This window comes from Phyllopteryx taeniolatus, chromosome 3 (assembly GCF_024500385.1).
Source record: "Phyllopteryx taeniolatus isolate TA_2022b chromosome 3, UOR_Ptae_1.2, whole genome shotgun sequence".
Classification (NCBI taxonomy): domain Eukaryota; kingdom Metazoa; phylum Chordata; class Actinopteri; order Syngnathiformes; family Syngnathidae; genus Phyllopteryx; species Phyllopteryx taeniolatus.
Window position 1 is genome coordinate 6,150,633 of NC_084504.1, and position 19,395 is coordinate 6,170,027.

The 19,395-nt window shown below is 41.1% G+C and overlaps 1 protein-coding gene across 5 annotated transcripts in view; it reads right to left on the bottom strand.

The window, feature by feature from the left end:
• Positions 1–10,020: 10,020 nt before the first annotated feature.
• The window catches only part of LOC133474709 (cytotoxic granule associated RNA binding protein TIA1-like), a 39,551-nt gene continuing 30,176 nt past the window's right edge, over positions 10,021–19,395 (bottom strand). For 4 of the 5 annotated variants that reach the window (XM_061766637.1, XM_061766636.1, XM_061766639.1 and 1 more), the window contains 3 exons: positions 19,370–19,395; positions 15,027–15,178; positions 10,021–11,330 (listed from right to left, as the gene is read on the bottom strand). The exon at positions 19,370–19,395 is cut by the window's right edge and continues 113 nt beyond it. In XM_061766637.1, coding sequence (XP_061622621.1) covers positions 11,192–11,330; positions 15,027–15,178; positions 19,370–19,395 — 317 coding nt within the window. In that variant the 3' untranslated portion in view covers positions 10,021–11,191. Of the gene's footprint in view, positions 11,331–11,898; positions 15,179–19,369 lie in introns of those variants that run through there. The other variant, XM_061766640.1, reaches the window with a different exon arrangement.

The following is a 19,395-nucleotide window of genomic DNA, read 5'->3' on the forward strand; positions in this document are numbered from 1 at the left end:
AACAAGGACCTGTTTGTTTGCATTTATTTGCCATGGTTACAGGTACTTTGTGTCAGCAATACATAATTTGTAATATTCAAACATAAGATATGTAAATCCTTAAGAGACATGTAAAATGTGAAACTAAAAAACACCAAGCAGTATGTTGTGCACCAAGCAACCTGTGTATTAAGCAGTAGTAGTATGTGTCTTTAAGTATTTCTTAATAACAACATTATTATATATAATCCATATGCATTCTAGGCAGCACTGTGGCCACTTGCCTCTCAGTCGACAGGTTGTGGGTTTGAATCTTGACTCAGGCCCTCCCAAGTGGAGTTTGCAAGTTCTCCGGAATGGTACTCTGGCTTCCTCCCACATTCCAAAAACACGCATGCCAGCTAAACTGAAGACTCCGAAATGTCCGTAGGTGTGAATGTGAGCGTGCTTGGTAGTTCGTTTCTATGTGCCCTGCAAGTGAATGGCAACCAGTTTCGGGTATATCCCACAGCTTGCCTAAATTTAGCTGGAATAGGTTCCAGCTCACCCAAGCCCCTAATGAGGACAGCGCTATTTATAAAAGATGGAAGAGTTCATTTGTCCGACTATCACGGTAAGTAAATATATATACAGTATACAACGCAGAATTAAAAAGGGTGTTTGACTTCAGAGGTTCCACTAATTAATTACATAAAAAAGGTTGTCCATTTGATGGCAAAAACACGTACTACATGCATCTTTGTGCATGTTTTGAGTCACTTGAAGTAAATGATATAACCCTTTGTTTGCAAGCTGTTATGCATAGCTGAGTCTCTGTTGTCAGGAAATTGAGGCAGGTTTGTTGATTGTGCCACTAGATTGGGAATGAGTGACATGTGAAGAATGGTGCTGATTAGACATTCAAGCAGTAGTTATTATTTTAGCACCCCAGAGCAGGCTGAAAGATATGTTTTGACATATGGCCCTTACCTCTCATAATGCAACACAATCTGATCTGCTAAACATCTACTGTATGTCGACTTATCATGACAAAAAACAAGATGGAATCAATTTGACCTGGTTTTCCTTTTCTCCAGTCATGAGATAATACAACAGCACATTGAGGTGACCTACGGTTGTTTTTCAACTTCTATTTAGGTATGATTTTTAATTTAACTTTGATGTGGAATACAGTTTAATCAACTCATTTAAGTATTTGTTTTTAATTTCCCGATATTTGAGCACCATGTTATTGTTCAAACTGTGCACAATGTTATAGCGGCTTGCAGTAAGAGTACCATATTTTCACGACCATAAGGCGCACTTAAAAGTCTTAAATCTTCTCCAAATGGACGGGGCGCCTTATAATGCGGCGCGCCTTACGTGTGCACCGAGTTCCAAAATCTGTAAATGTTGTTGTGTGACTTTAATGAGCGCTCCGCTTGACTGACTGGGAGCATTTCCCGCCGACACGCTGCTGATATAGAGGAAGGCGGATGTGACTGAGGACAGGATGCGGATGTAAAGGGGGAAGGGTGCGCGTGACAGAGGAGGCTAAAGACACGCCCCCAGTAGGTATATAGTTCTGGTATGTGCAGTGGTTTGGCTAAGGACCCCCGAAAATGGCACCTAGGAAGAGACACGCTTACGAAGCACAGTTTAAACTGCAAGCTATCAGTTACGTGGAGGAACATGGGAATCGAGCAGCCGCGAGAGAATTCAAGATCAACGAATCCATGGTTCGCAAGTGGAGGAAGCACGAAAACGAGCTTCGCCAAGTCAAGAAGACCAAGCTGAGTTTCCGCGGGAAAAAAAAGAAAAACAAAATGCGGAAACAAGTCGAGGTGGCCCAAGTTGGAAGACCAACTCGAGCAATGGATTAATGAGCAAAGAACAGCCGGGAGAAGCGTCTCAAGTCACCATTCGACTGAGTGCAATAACTCTGCCATGTGCAGCAAGTGAGGAAGCTTGCCATCATTCCGGGAGGCTTGACGAACTGCTGGACATCGGTGTAAACAGGGCGTTCAAAGTAAAGTTGTGAGCGGCGTGGGAGCGATGGATGACTGATGGCGAACACAGCTTTATAAGACTAGGAGGCATTGACGGGCGAGTTACGCCACAATTTGTGAATGGATTGTGGATGCTTGGGCTAACATGTCTGCTTGCACTGTTGTTCGAGCTTTCTTAAAAGCCGCCATCATTTCTGAGGAGCCGCACGGCAACGAGACTGACTCCGACAATGACGAGAGGGAACTCGGCATGTTTGATTGAGAACTTGCCCAGCTGTTCATTTCGGATACAGAAGATGAGGACTTTGATGGATTTGTGGATGAGGATTAATAAATAAAATAACGTAAGGTCATTGTTAAATACTTCAATAAAGTACAACCGAACTCAGTTTGCTCCCGCTGCCTTTTTAAAAACATTGTTTTAGTGTGCATGCATGCTACCATATGTTTTAAGCTAGCGTATGTTTTACCATGCCTGCGCCCAATAATACGGTGCGACTTATGTGTGTGTTAAATACCGAAATAGACCCCGTAGCTGAGATTGCACCTTTTAATACGGTGTGCCCTATGGTCGTGAAAATATGGTAGATATATGTTTTAGGAATAAAAGCTGTCTCATTTTTCTTGAACACTTAGTCCAACTACACAACTGTATTTTAATGTTCTGAGGGTTTTTTTAAGGTGGTACTTGATGTAAAAAGTTCGAAAACAACTATTAGTGGGCATATAAGGGGAGATAAAACATGAGTTTTCTTTTAAACAATGCATGTTCAAAAGATGGTGCTGCATGCATTATCCCTCTGTTGCTGCTTGCTTGCCAGTTGCCCCTCCTTCACTCCAGCCCTCCCTTTCCTAATATCTGTCTGTGTAGTAATGTCAAGTGACACATTTAAGCGGGGGCTGTCAACTCTGTGTATGTACAAGTGAATGGCAGAGCCACTGAGTCCTGGTGACAGACAAACACACACAGGCCATATACATATCCTACCCTCCATTACTGTGTCACTCCAGCACTGCCTTGGCCTTGGTTATATACACACAGTGACATTTATTGTTGACTTTGGTTGTCCATTTTATGTTTATATATGTATCCATTCTAGAGACCATTGCCCCTTTCTTTTGCATTCCATTAATGTTCAGATCTTCTGTCATCTCTCTGCATGTGCCATGAATCTGTCAGCACTGCAACCAGGAGACAAAAATTTATGTGAAGTAGAAGAAAAAGAAGCAGCAAAAAAAAAAAAAAAATTTTAAAAAATTGGAACATGAAGCTCCGTACTGTCAGAAATGTCCTCTTCATTGCTGATATTTGGATTTACACATTTCATTTCCCTGAGTGACAAAGTACATAAACATGCTTCAAGGCAAGGAGCTTGGCAGGCTTCTTCCACCCAACACACAATGTGCACACAGCCTTGGCTCTGGCTTTTTTTTATTTTTTATTTTTTTTCAAACAAATTTAAGGAAGGGGTGGGAATGTGACATACGGTCTTTGATCTATGGAGCTCTCCTTAGTCTGTGCTGGTGATGAGAGATGAGTCAAGTCAGATGGAGGGATTTTTTTTTCATTTGGCGTATTACAGACAGTAGTAATATGGTGAGTTAGCTGCAGGCTGCCTTTGTCCTACATAAGACTTCTCTGAGATTCGCTCCAAACTATGCATCTGCGCATACAGGAAGTGATATTAGCTTAAGAACAGCCTACTAGCATCCCTGATCAAAGACTCATCTCCTCATGTCCATCTGCACCACTGACAGCTTCAATAATGAGGTGACACACATCTGTCGGTGCAGGATTTGATGCCCGCAGAAAGCAGAGGTGGCAAATTACACACACACTGTACTTAAGTAGAAGCACAGATAATAATAATAAAAAAAGACTGTTAAAAGTACAACCACTGATTCAAGTAAAAAAAAAATTTTAAAAAAGAAAGTACAGAGCAGGGCTTCACATTAACTTTTTTGCTCACCAGCCACTGTGAATAGTGGTTTCCCAGAGTTACTAACCACTCAGCATTTTCACTAGCCAAAATTTTGATTTGGTGCTATTATTATCATCCATCCATTCCCAACATTGCGGGGCGCTGGAGTTTATCCCAGCTGACTTCGGGTGAATGGGGGACTAAACCCTGAACTGGTCGCCAGTCAGTCGCAGGGCATATATAGAACCATTCACATTGAGTGGGAACTGAACGGATTTTTTTTAAGCATTTCCTGGCGACACGCTTCTTACACAGAGGAAAAGCGGACGTGGCTGAGGACGGGGGAAGGGTGTGTGAAGTAGGACGCTAAAGCCACACCCCCAGTAGGTATATAGCGCCGGGTATTTTAAATTTGTACTTATTTTACCGCTTAACTGACTGGGAGCATTTCCGGGGTGTGCATTGTGCAAATCAAAATCAGTTTGGCTAAGGACCCCCGAAAATGTCACCTATGAAGAGACACGCTTACGCAGCGCAGTTTAAACTGCAAGTTATCAGTTACGCAAAGGAACATGGGAATCGAGCAGTTGCGAGAGAATTCAAGATCAAACAATTCATGTTTCGCAAGTGGAGGAAGCAGGAAAACGAGCTTCGCCAAGTCAAGAAGACGAGCCTCAGTTTCCGCAAAAAAAAAAAGAAAAACAAAACGCGGAAACAAGGCGAGGTGGCCCGAGTTGGAAGACCAACTCGAGCAATGGATTAATGAGCAAAGAACAGCCGGGAGAAGCGTCTCAAGACACCATTCGACTGAGTGCAATAACTCGGGGCTTGCCATCATTCCGGGAGGCTTGACGAACCGCTGGACATCCGTGTAAACAGGGCGTGGGAGCGATGGATGACAGATGGCGAACACAGCTTTACTAAGACAGGGAGGCAACGTCGGGCGAGTTGTCCGAGCTTTCGCGAAACATAAATGTATAACACCACAAGAACCACGAAACATATTAAACTTCTGAGTCTGAACCACCACGCAGACTTTGTTGAATCTCTTTTAAAATAGAAAATTAAATATGATGGAGAAATAAATTCATTTTAGCATTCCACTTCAGCAGGGCCATGTCTGTACAATCGGTTAATTTGCCCACAGCAATAGACATACATGTGCAATTGGCTGGCGACCAGTTCAGGGTAGACATACGTTCCGGTTTTTTCGACATGCACTTTGCATTTTTTCAATTTTAAGAGACATTTTGAAGCCCGTATTGTTTCTCGGAGTTTGTAGCGAATCACGATGCAGTCTCACCTTGTTTGGAGTTTTTTTTATGATGCACATGTGCAAGCAGCTATTTACGGCAAGTCCATTTGGACAAACTTGTCATAGTATGGGTTTTTGTATCACCGTGATTTTATTGCTCACCACACGCACACACACGTGCGTTACATCAAATTGAAAGGGTAAAGTCTGGCGGGCCATATCAAATAAAATTTCAAACAGGCCACTAGTTTAATAGTCCTGGTTTATTATGTTTGAGAAAACTACAATATATTGTATTGCTGAGGAAGTTGACGCTGGAATACCCAGCAAGCCAAGCGGCTTTCTGTAAATAGTTGACTTATTGATTGACTTTATTGTTGATGTTAAATGTTAATTATTCCCTAGTAGTAGTAGACAATATATGTTCATCCACCCCGTTTATTTTATTATTGCTCACTAACTGTTGGTTTATGTTTTCAAGCACCATGAGTTTTGTCTTGTGATGAATGACATGCCTTGTCGCTCACTTGTGCAGTCTAGTGGGTAATCCATGTCATTGCCCTTTGAAATATATAATAGCATCATTATCAAAGCTACAGTGCCCCTAGGTCGCCTGCATGACACATGCCATAGTTCACATAAAACTCAACCTGCCAAACTTGCTAGTAGGAGACGCAATGTTACTAGCCACTGCTGAAATCCTCCTGCATTTGGCTCGTGTTAATGTAAAGCCCTGGTACAGACTCTGAAATGTACTTACAAAAGCAAAAAGGGAATTTTTTTTCCTGTCATACTCATTTCGACTTTGTACAGTAAAAAAATAATATGGCACATAAAATAGCTTCTCTAATTTATTAACTTGCACAGGGTTTGTACTGAGAAGATAAACCATTGGACACATCAAACTAATCAGTTAAGACTGAACTGACAGCGGGTCCTGCATGAGTACCTGGATATGTTTTAACAGCTTTGTATGCAAATTAGATAACTGAAAACATAGCCCCTACCTGTTTCCCCCCCCCATTTCTTCAGATTAGATGGGTAATTTTTGATTACCACAAACTGGTCCTTTTTAGGATGGCACAAGACACAATGAATTCAAAGTGAATCATTCTTGTAGCCATCATCATCAATTCTCTTAAACAAGGATGAGGAATATCTTGCTTTTCTGAATTTGTTCCATCATTGTTACCGTCCCAGTTCAATCAAGAGCTCAACCACAGTGGCCTTTACCTTTCTATACTGACGGTCTGCGGTTGAAAAAAGTAATGAGATTATTTTGACAAAGGAGTAGAAAGTATTATGCAGTGTATGGGTTTTCAGAAAGAGGTACAAATACAGTACACCATATATAAACAAATGAGTCATGACACGAAGCCAGCTAACAGCTTCCACACTTTGAGTGTGTCTGTGGGAATTATCATCCATTCATCCAGAAGAATTTTGTGAGGTCAAACATTTGTTTTGCTTTCACAAATTTTCACTAAGCTCCTTGACTTTAAATGCTCCCCTCCGACGTGTGCACACATAATGTTCAGTGACTGTGTGGCTTTAGTGTGACAGGACACCTTATTATGGATTAATTGTGTCATTAGCATGTTTCTGCTGTTGGCACCACATTGGGTGTGTCAAGGTTAATTACTGGAACATGTATATTTGCTGTCAGCTACTGAAGCAAGCTGTCACTTGACGTGGAAACACAGAAACCACACAAATGCTGTACACGCAAACAATTCACAGAGTACTTTGCGTTCCTCAAGCTCTCAATACTTTCATCTGATTTGTTTCTGCATCAGCGCACTTAACGTACTCTGTCAGCAACCCGAGATACAGTACAAACATGCTATGATATACAGCGGGGCAAAAAGTATTTAGTCAGCCACCAATTGTGAAAGTTCTCCCACTTAAAACGATAAGGCCTGTAATTTTCATATAGTAAGTATACCTCACCTATGAGAGACAAAATGATTAAAAAAAAATAAAAATCACAGTCGGATTTTTAAAGAATTTATTAGCAAATTATGCTGGAAAATAAGTATTTGGTCAATAACAAAAGTTCATCTCAATACTGTGTTACATACCCTTTGTTGGGAATGACAGAGGTGAAACATTGTAAGTCTTAAGGTTTTCACACACTGTTGCTGGTATTTTGGCCCATTCCTCCATGCAGATCTCTAGAGCAGTGATTTTTTGGGGGCTGTCGCTGGGCAACACAGACTTTCGACTCCCTCCAAAGATTTTCTATGGGGTTGAGATCTGGAGACTGGCTAGGCCACTCCAGGACCTTTAAATGCTTCATATGAAGCCACTCCTTCATTGCCCGGGCGGTGTGTTTGGGATCGGTCATGTGGACAAGACCCAGCCACGTTTCATCTTCAATGCACTTGCTGATGGAAGGAGCTTTGCAGTCAAAATCTCACGATACATGGCCTCATTCATTCTTTCCTTTACACGGATCAGTCGTCCTGGTCCCTTTGCAGAAAAACAGCCCCAAAGAATGATGTTTCCACCCCCATGCGTCACAGTAGGTATGGTGTTCTTTGGATAAAACTCTGCATTCTTTTTCCTCTAAACACGACAAGTTGAGTTTTTACCAAAAACTTCTACTTTGGTTTCATCTGACCATACGACATTCTCCCAATCCTCTTCTGGATCATCCAAATGCTCTCTAGCAAACTTCAGATGGGCCTGGACATGTACTGTCTTAAGCAGGGGGACATATCTGGCACTCCAGGATTTGAGTCCCTGGCGCCATAGTGCGTTACTGATGGTAGCCTTTGTTACTTTGGTCCCAGCTCTCTGCAGGTCATTCACTAGGTCCCCCTCGTGTGGTTCTGGGATTTTTGCTCACCGTTCTTGTGATCATTTTGACCCCACGGGGTGATATCTTGCGTGGAGCCCCAGATCGAGGGAGATTATCAGTGGTCCTGCATGTCTTCCATTTTCTAATAATTGCTCCCACAGTTGACTTCTTCACACCAAGCTGGTTACATATTGCAGATTCAGTCTTCCCAGCCTGGTGCAGGTCTACAATTTTGTTTCAGGTGTCCTTTGACAGCTCTTTGGTCTTGGCCATGGTGGAGTTTGGAGTGTGACTGTTTGAGGTTGTGGACAGGTGTCTTTTACACTGATAAAGAGTTCAAACAGGTTCCATAAATACAGGTAACAAGTGGAAGCCAGAGGAGCCTCTTAAAGAAGTTACACGTCTGTGAGAGCCAGAAATCTTGCTTGTTTGTAGGTGACCAAATACTTATTTTCCACCATAATCTGCTAAAAAATTCTTTAAAAAATCAAATGTGATTTTCTTGATTTTTTTTCCCTCATTTTGTCTCTCATATGTGAGTTATACCTATGATGAAAATTACAGGCCTCGCTCATCTTTTTAAGTGTGAGAACCTGCACAATTGGTGGCGGACTAAATACGTTTTTGCCCCACTATACAGTATGCTATAATTATCCATTTCAGCCAAGACCACCAATGTTCATATACAGTGCCGTAAAAATGTATTTTCCCCCCTTCTCAAATTCTTGTTCTGACTTGGCAGCTTGGCTCGGCAAAGAGCTGCCATTTTCAAGCGGCAGCTGGATTACACTAAAATACCACCATGTCAAAGCCAAAAGCTAACAAAAGTTGCAGTGCATCACATGCATGGATCTGCGCACAAATTGACAAGTGTAATTTGGCAGCAAGGTGATGAAGAGCTGCCTCAATGAGTGAAAATACAATCAATGTTTTTACTTTGTATAAGCCCCTCACTTTTTCTTTTTGTTTTAAATCAGTCTGGACTGCCGCTTCCGTATGTAGTAACTGCTCGCTTCGTCACAATCCCCTGATCATCATGGTGACAAAAATTGAACTCTGTTTGAGCAGGTCTGGGATTAAGGGGGTGTAAGGTTGGGGGGCAGTGAGCAGTACCTCAGGCTGATTACTGAGGGTGAAAATTGAAATGTAATTCTTGATCCTTGGGGTATTTTGACGAAAGGATGTCGTAGACTTAAAAACACCTGGGAAAATCCTAAATCCTTTTTACAGATCTTGAGTTAACCTACCTAACCTAATGCAAGTGATGATGAAAATGCTCAAAGGTTATTGCCTCTTCATTGCTTGATTCATACCAAAGACGACATTGCCATATGCATTGCATATTTGTGTGTGAATATTCTTGAGTTCTATTTTGGCTGATTGCCTTTAGATCAGGTGTAACACTTGTATTTGAATGTTCTAATTTATTTTATTGTTCATAAGAAACTGTAAGCACAGGTTTTGTGTGTGTGTGTGCAAAGTACTGCGATGGCATGTTTGTTTTTCAAGAGATGAGATGACCTGACAGCAAGCCTCACCACTTTGATTCCAGCTATAATCTGCTCATACCTCATTCTCTGACAGATTCAGTGAAGCCTGGTCCAGTCCAATCCTGACTAAGGAGCTATGAAGAGACAAACCATTTATCAGCCTGTCAGACTCCACTGTGTTTTTTGTTTTGTTTTTTTAATTGTCCTGACCAACTGTATTCCACGTAGAGACCGTTCAGTATATTCAAACAACTTTTTGCCTAAAATGATAGCTGAAAATCAATTTAAAAAAAATAAAATTAAAAAAAAACGATGTGAAAAAGCCTAGTCATTCAACCGTTGATTTATGCAGCAAACCTCCAAAGCCAGCTGTAGTGGAGCTAACATGCATTGGGGAAATAGCCTGAGGGCGCCATCTGGTGCCTAAAACGACAATTACGTTTGAATTTATTCACTCACAAGTAAAAGCAATAGAATGTAAAGGTCTAAGGATTCAAAAACAAACAAAAAAAGCGCAAACAAAACTTTGTCTTTCAAGTTTAAGATAACTATTAAATACATTTTGTCAAAATAAAACACGTAATTTGTGTTCATGAGCATTTTAATAGGACAAAAGCAAGAAAACTATTATAGTAGCAGTCATCAGTTCTCAGGAATAACACCTTTCTAAACAAAAGGGTCTGAAAACAACTGTAGGCACTGCCAAATTGAAGAGCATCTTATCAGATAAAACAAACCAGCTTTATAAGGCCACAGCAATTGAGGCCTCCATCTCTCTGACAAACAGAGTAGGTGTAAAGGTTAAACGATCCACTCAAAAGTTTTATATAAAAAACAAAAGAAAACAGATCACTAAAAAATCATAAGTGTCAAATATTTCTTTACATCAGGATTTTGTCAAACGTTTTAAGTATGCACTGCATGGCAATGTTGTCTGTCCCTGTATTGAAGAATCCTGTCACACTATGTCACATTTGGCAGTGCCACTCTGCTACTCACAATGTGGGCGTTAACCGTAGAGTTGTTGAAACAAAAATGAAAGCAGGCACTCACAGTTAACAGTAGTATTTGTACTTACATGGTATCAAATGTAGAGTTATATAGATGTGGCTTAAGGAGTTGAGGCTGTCCAAAATATATGAAAAATGGAATGCCCAAAAAAACAAAAAAAGTGTCATGTAAAAGTGGGGAGTAAACTGCAATATCAATCTACCTTTACAGAGAAGCAGAAGTGGCAAACAATCCCTGCAATAGATTTAAATTCTTGTACACGTGAAACACATTTCGATTCCTTAAAGAACTACAGTTCATAACTTGGAAAACTCAAATTTTGACAGTTTCTTTCAAAATAAAAATAAAAAAGACACCTCCTCAATGATTCTGAGGAACTACAATGGAAGCCATTTGTAAAATCCTGGAAAAAAAAAGTTCCTCCTGTACAATTCTGTTTTTACAGTTTACAGTTACCTTGAAAATGATACAAGTCCAGGATCTCAGCCAGTTCGGCTCCCACAGAGGATGTAAATACCTGTTGTGGGTCAAATCGTTACACGCTGGATCACGTGACCTCAAACCCCCCCTAAAAGAAATCCCTTTTACACCTCCAACAGAAGTCAATTTTCCTAATCAGATCCACATCTGAGTAAAAGTCTTCGTCCTGCCAACAAAGGAGGTGGTGTCACACAACCCCACTGAGCACGTTAAAGCCAAAAATGGCAGACGGTTCACATTATCTCCTGCCCTTCCCTCCCTTATCAGTGTGTGGGGTATCCTGTGGCTCCCATACCAGGCTGGTTGGCTAGCATACTCCCATTCAATCCCTGTGTGGGCTCCATAACCCCACCGTTACTGATGGCGCTCATGCCAGTCCACCCAGCATTGGCCGGTAAGTGACTGCAAAAAGGAGGTAGACAAGACAGAGAGACAAAATGCCAGCAGGTTAGAAGAGGTGAGGTGAAAAGGGAGCCAAGGGGATAATACATATATTAGAACTACTAGACTCTGGACATGCTTGAATAAGGAAAGGCAGACGAAGCAAAAAAGATTAAAAACAGAAACTAGGGATGGGAAAGGTGTCATTTGATTAAACATGGTGGACAATCAGACAAAGAGCAGACAGGCTAAGCGCGGCAAGCTTTTGGTTTCACTCAACATCTCGTCCAACCCCCTTACCAAGTGTAAACCAGCAAAGATTACAAGTTATCCCGAAATTATACACACTAGAAAAGATTAGTACACCCCATCTTCCTATAGTACATTTGGCCATAACAGAGCAAACATTACAAAATTCAGTATAAATACGTATTGTCTGAAAATGTCATGTCAGGGGAGGTCCGGCCTCCTTGTAGGAATTGTGCTTTTACCGTACATTTGACAAAAATGAATGAAACTACTATGCTACTCTCAAATATTATCAGCATCACCCCTTTTATATCCATGTTCACCAAGAATTTAAACTGTGTATGTTGTACAATAAATGGCTGTTTATTTGGGAGGTGGAGGGATGTGGAAGGGGTACACAAATCACTGAACATTGACTGTAATCTGAATAGAACCTACAAACATGCATCTGACATTCATATCCAGTCTCAAATGTGCCTTACTTATAGATGGGAAAAAAATGAAGGGAAACAAAAAGGGGCAGGGGACACAAGGATAAGTGATTGACAAAAACACCACATTTCAAATATTAAAATGTGAACACTTAATCACAGTTAAAAACCAAGGATATTGATCCGTACAGTACTTGCGCTTTGTCACAACTTAAAATTACAAATTGCAGACAGGAGAGTTGACAGCAAGACAGGCCATGGTGACAACTACAGTCCCCTCCAAAAGTATTGAAGCTGTAAGGTCAATTCCTTTTTTTGTTGTTGTATACTGAAGACATTTGGTTTTCAGATCAAAAGATGAATATGACACAAAAGTTCAGAATTCGAGCTTTTATTTCATGGTATTTACATCTAGATGTGTTAACTGAGGACAGACCTCCTTTTGTTTGAAGACACCCACTTTTCTTTGCTTTAGTATTGGAAAAAAACATTATTAAATTAACTTGGTGAATAACTTAATAGTTGGTGGCATAACCCTTACATGCAATTACTCCATCAAGCCTGCGACCCATTGACTTCACCAGACCGTTGCATTCATCATTTGAGATGCTTTTACAGGTCTTTACTGCATTCTCTTTAAGTTCTTATTTGTTTCTGGTGGTTTCTCCCTTCAGTCTCCTCTTCAGGAGGTAAAATGCATGCCCTATTTGGTTAAGGTCCAGTGATTGACTTGGCTAGTCAAAGACCCCTGATGAAGTACTTTTTTGTGTATGCAGTGTGTTTTGGTTCAGTCTTGTTGGACGATAAAGCTTCTCCAGATTAGTTTGGATGCATTTTTCTGTAGATTGCCAGACAAAATGATTTTGTAGACTTCAAAATTAATTCTGCTGCTACCATAATGAGTTACATCATCAATAAAGACTAGTGAGCCCGTTCCAGAAGCAGCCATGTAAGCCCAAGCCATGAGATTACCTCCACCATGCTTCACAGATGAGCTTGTGTGTTTTGGATCTTAAGCAGATCCTTGCTTTCGCCATCATTTGGCCTTTCCGTCACTTTGGTAGAGGTTAATCTTGGTCTCATCAGTCCATATAACTTTGTCCCAAAACATTTGTGGCTCATCTCTGTACTTTGCAAAATCCAGTCTTGCCTTCAGTTTTTTTTTGCTGATGAGTGGTTTGCATCTTGTTGTATGGCCTGTCTATTTCTTCCCTCAAAGTCTTCTTTGAACAGTGGATTGTGAAACCTCCACCCCTGCCCTGTGGAGGTTGGCAGCGATATCACTGACTGTTGCCTTTGAGTGTTTCTTCACAGTTCTCTCAAAGTTTCTGTCATCAACTGCTGTTGATACCCTTGGCCGACCTGTTTGATGTCTGTTGCTCAGTACACCAGTAGTTTTTCTTTTTCAGGACATTCCAAATTGCTGTATTGGCTATGCCCAATGTTTGTGCAATAGCTCCGATCACTTTTCCCCTCTTCTTTAAGCTTGAAAATGGTTTGCTTTTCTCCCATAGCTCTCTGGTCTTCATGTTTGTTTAACAGCAGATGCATTTTCACAGATGAAAACCAAAAACAAGAACTGTATAAGATTGATTCTAAAAGGCAACACCTGAGAAACTAGACACACCCAGTCACATGTTCCAGTCACTTGAAAAGTGGGTGGCTTCAACCAAAAGTTGCTCTGTCCTGAGTTGTTTAACACATCAAGTGTAAAGACCAATAAATAAAATCTGGAATTCTGAACTTTTATCTCATTCATCTTTTAAACTGAAACCCAAATGTCTTCAGTGTACAACAAAAACAAAGGAATTGACCTTGTCGTTCCAAAACCTTTGGAGGGGACTGTATATAACATTTCTGAGCAATCCTGTCTGATAATTTCATAGTTTTGAATGCTACGAGCATCTCTGGTAGTTTCTGCATCTCAATTAGATTGGTTAGAAGCGGTTAGGGCTTCCAAAGAGCCATCGTCAGTCAGATCTTACAATGATGTAGTGGTTCTCTGTAAACCTCCTGATGTGGTTGCTTTAGTTCTTGTGATGCCATCTGTGTAACGGGTTGCTTGAGCATCCTTGACCCTTAAACCCGAACCCAACTATGAACCTACTGGCTATGTTCATACTGCAGGGCAATTCCAATTTTATTGCCCAAAGTGACATGTATCGGACTAGTTCATGTCAATGTGAACAGTACAATTCAATACACCATGACGAGACTTACGCAAGGGGACGCATTTACTTCCGTAAACATGCCGCCTCGCAGTAGTGCGCATGCATGTGAAGTCACGGACATGTTCCATCCACAGTAGAAGCCACATTTGTTTTTGTAACGACTGCATAAAAAGATTGGATTTAACAAAAAAATCCAAATTGGGCATCATGCCCTGCAGTGTAAATGTAGCCTTAGTTGCGATTCTGCTGCTGCCAAATAGCATACATTAATAGTTTCATCCTTGGGTGTGACTTGAAAGCAATGTTTTTGGCTTCAATTGACTGGTCATGTTATTTTATCTTGATGAACTGCCTTTCAATATCTGTGGATATTCATAACTTGGCTATTCAGTTCAGTAAAATCTGATGTATGATTAGGTGTTCCCCTGGTTTTCAGCACTGTATGCAAGTCTTAAAGACCGCAATCCTTAAATACAATTATTAAGCAGCATTTAGGTATGGACAGTGAATGAAACTCATATTTAGCATTTGATTTGTTTAAAAGCACTTATTTTATTGTTTAGAAACTCTGAAAACTGAACTTACAATTTAAATGGAAAAAACTGAATTGCAACATTGGAATAAATCCTTGATTATCAAGTGAAATGGTCTGGGATGACAAACAGTAAAGACAAAAATCAAAGTTTATCCAACTTGTCGAGATGGGCTGATCGGAAAGTAGGTGGATGTGGGGTTGAGAGAGAAATAGAGAAAAGTGTCACAGCTCCTCTCCTGTAGCCAGAGTTGGCTTGTGATGCCGCAATCCTGGTGATGCTGGAGTAGAAGGAGGTGGTGATGGATGGCCCTGTGCATGGTGTGCTACTTACTTGAAGCCCTGCTGGTTCCAGGCCTGACCATAGACACTGTAGGTGGGAACCTGCCACCCATTCGGGACATACTGGTTGATCTGAGGCCCATTGCCATACCACTGGCCCCACTGGTTATAGGGCTGAGCAGCAGGGAAGCTCATCTTGTTTTGCTGAAGGGCAAATAAGTACATGTAAAGGGCTTTTAGTGTGGCTAGAGGCAGCACATCCCTTAATGACTAACTAATTGAGAAAAACAAGAGCAGTCATTACATATAATAGAAACCTACACTGCTTCAAAATGTTAAAAAAAATACTATAAAAATGAGTCTTGTGGGGAATGTGAGTTTTAATCTCAATCTCTTTGAAAAAGTTGCACATACTCAGTCAAGAAGAATGTCGTAAACAGAACTCAACCAACACTTGACTTGCTGAGATGTGATGCATGAGTGCGTTTCGTCGGTGTGGTTCTGCAATCCAACACAACAAAGACTTTTCTATCCAAGAATAACTCATCTTTAACTAGCAACGTGACAGGTGGCCACTATCTTGGTGGAATTAAAAAAAAAAAAACATGGAATGAAAACTTCAAACACCTTTAAAATCCTACACAAGAAATAAATTCATGAAAAAACAGTTGAGGACAAAAATACATGACCTATTCTACTGCCCACACTGCTCTGTTGACGAATAATGTTCAATTTGCACTATTTAGGTCGTTTTTTAGGGCACGTTCTGACTCAGAAACGTCACGGTAATTTTTAGGGGGTCAGCTTGGAGAACACTTTGAAATTTCAGCCCGTATCATCTTAATAGAGGATATTTCTGACTGAAAATTGCCAGCTAATAGGGGAACGGGTTCATCGAGTAGCAAACAAAACAAAAAGCTCAATTGTAGCTGTGGAGACAGACAGACATGACGAATTTGAGTTTAATCCTTAAAAATCGTTAGTCCGTGGTATAACTAATAACTAACTTTTCTATAATCTATTGTATATAATGTAGAATCTATTCAAGATTACTGGTTTAAATATGCTCATCTCAAAAAGCTCAATTTCTCCAGAGCCCATCATCTGATTTTCAAAATTCTTGCTGTGTTGTACTCGGGTCAAAGTGGCCATTTTAACCACACTTTCCATTTTGACAGATTTTCATTTTTGGGGAATTGGATCTCCAATATAAGAACTGTATCAAATAGTCTGTCTTTTCAAAAAGTAATGTTCCATTTTGATGGACCTTTTCAGAGACATTGACACCATTACATTAACATCATCGGTGTCGAGCGGAAACCTAATTATCTAAATTTGGTCAATTTAATATTTTTTCACAAATCCATGTTATTGGTCAATCCTCGCATAGTCCGTTATTCTTAAACATTATGACCCAATCTGAAGTGTTGGAAAAAAAGCTTGAGAGCAAATCTCTTAAAACTCCACCTCTTCCTCATGAGCCTCACAGCATTTTATCTACAAAAGATTGCAAGTCACAACAAGTAACAAATTGTTGACAGACAATAATGAGTGTAAATAGTTAGGGTAGATTAGATGCATTTGAGTATACCTGTTTTGTTAAAATGTGATATTTGTAATGCTTCGTTGTAGAAGGAAGCCGGTCAGCCACTAAGGTTTGTTTGCGTGCGGATTAATTTACGGCTAGTTAGTATAACCTGTGCTGTTATTTGTGATCCTAGCACAAGCAATTAAAGTCTATAGTTTCTGTCAAACTTTTTAGTGAATGAACACGATATCACATGCATCTTAGTCAATTGATGTACGGAGTTGCTCTGTGCTGGCGCATTGAGGGGGGGGGGACGAGTCAGCAAGCCCATCCACCAGGAGACCCAACCTAGGGAACGCCACCGACCACCCAGGGAGGTCCAAACCCCGATCGAAGCGCCCCGACCAGTCCCAACGGAGAGGGGCAAGGGCACCTGACCACCACCCTCCACGCCTGACGCCCCCCACCCAGCAAACCCATCGCCGCCACCCCCCTGGACAGCATGGGGACGCCAGACACCAACAGGGCCCAGCACAGGAGCCACCCACCACCCAAAAAAAAAAACAGTCATAGCTAAACGCCTGTCATGAGTGGGGATAGGCATATAGATTTGACTGCAAACGGGACAGACGCCCCGGCCACCGCGGAACGACCAAACCCAAAATCCCCGGCCCCCAGCCCCGACGCCCACAGCCCGCCCACCCCAAAGAAGAAGCGACGAGAACCTACGAATAACCCGCAAGAACCAACGAAGAGGAGCGTGCAAGACGACGCGCCCATGCCCGACGACACCCTAATGCCCAAAGGCGGTGGAGGCAAACAAAACCGTGCCCAACCCTGCCAAAATCAATGACCACTCACCTCAGCACAACACCCAGAACAAACCATACAACCCAAAGGAGGCTCCCACAACGCGCAGTGCCCAACGCGCCCCGAGCCCCAGCCCACACCGCCCCAGCGAAGCCAACTCCCTTCTAACCAGGTGAGCGAAACCACAGAACACATCCACGCCAACACAGAGACAGCCTACAGGACAAACAGCCGGCCACACCCGAGCGCCAACTCCAGCCCCCAAAACCAACGCAAGCACCAAGAACAGAAAGAGAAAAACAACACAGAGCCCCCCACTCCTCCGCGGCCAGACAACTGGGGTTGGGGGAGGGCGCAGGCCAGCCAAGAGAAAAGTGACAATCTACCTTCCACCCTATTATTATGGTTACCAGGTCCCAGACTGGCAATTTGTCTGAATTTCTATTTTTTCAAAATTTTGTCAAGAACATTACGGTGGGAGAGTCATAATCCTAACTGTTAATACATTATGGCTTCAATATTTGTCATTTTAATGTTTTTATTACATTAACACAGTTGTAGCTTGAATCAAAGGACCAGTATGTGAGACATGCCATCATCAAAAATATCTGTGTCTATGGATTACTTTGCCTTTGACAATTCTATTAAAGTCTTAAATCTATTAAATCAGATTAATAAGGTCTCAAACATCAAACTTAAAACGAATAACTAATAAATAACATTGCTGATCTATGGAATTGAATAGTTAATGTATGGACAATAGTTTTGGTTTCGATTTGGTGCAATGTACTACTTGTACATACAGTGCCATGAAAAAGTATTGACCCCCTTCTAAAAGTCGGGATATTTTTGTATAGTTACCCTGCTTTAATGTTTAAGAGCATCAAACAAATGTAAATAGACAAATATAACCCAAGTGAACTTAAAATGCTACAGAGAGACATGCAAACACCAAAGGCATGAAAAAGGGGACAAAAAAACCAAACAAAACATTGTAGGGGCGTCTTGGGGAATGCCCCGGCCCCCCGCAGAAAAAGTTTGTTATTTTAACATAAATTAAGCAATCTGGAAGACTCTGAAGAGTACAATAAGGCAAATAAATAAATTCTTCATGCAGAAAAACGTATTTACACCGCTCAAGTACATGTTGATGAACAAATTTAAGATAATTAAATTTGCCTCATTTCTTTGCCTTTTCTTTTGGCCTCCAACTTGAGCCAGGCCCATCCCCACATACACCTGATGCCTGCTTCAAGCTGTGCCACATGAATAGCATCCTCCTCTTTAACCACTCTCATTCTGGAAAAGAATTGACTAAAATCATTGTTCACTTAATTTTCACTATGACCAACTTCAAAGGCTAATCCCAAATACATTCTCAAGGAAAATATACAGTACAATAATTATCTGTATTTATTGGCAATTTCTGAATTTGAAGTTAGTTCATTCTGTGTTGTGACATAATCCCTAACATTGCTCCGTCGCTTAATAGATTTAACATTAACATCTGTAAACTAATTAGATAATTGTCGGCCAGTTGGGTCTCACTATCTTAAAACTCGGAAAAGTATTTTTAGCGTGTGAAAATTTATGTGGATTTTGACTGACTGTAATCTGCAAGTTGTTACATTGTGCAATGATTCAAGTTTTGAATCGCCGCAAAGCCAGTGGCCAAGTGATCAGCCAAAATAGTTGCCGAAACCCACACATTGTGCAAGAGTTCAGTCGAGTTTGGCTGCATCGCTTGGTGTGCGGCAGGCTTTAGGTTCATTGAAGACTCTGAATTGTTCTGAGGTATGAATGTAAGTGTGAATGGTGTGCCTTGTGATTGGCTGGCATATCATGCCTCTCGCCCAAAGTCAGCTGGGATAGGTTCCAGCTCACCCGTGACCCTAACGAGGGTAAACAATCTAGAAAATGGACAGACGGACTGTTACTTTGCAGTGGTGTAGAACTGGACTGCATCGTACTGAGATATATATTTTTATTTGTTTTATTTTTATTTTTTTTAACTCTCTCGTGAATAATGGGAGGTAACAAAAAAAATTGACATTTACCTGAGGCACAGGGATTTGCTGCACCG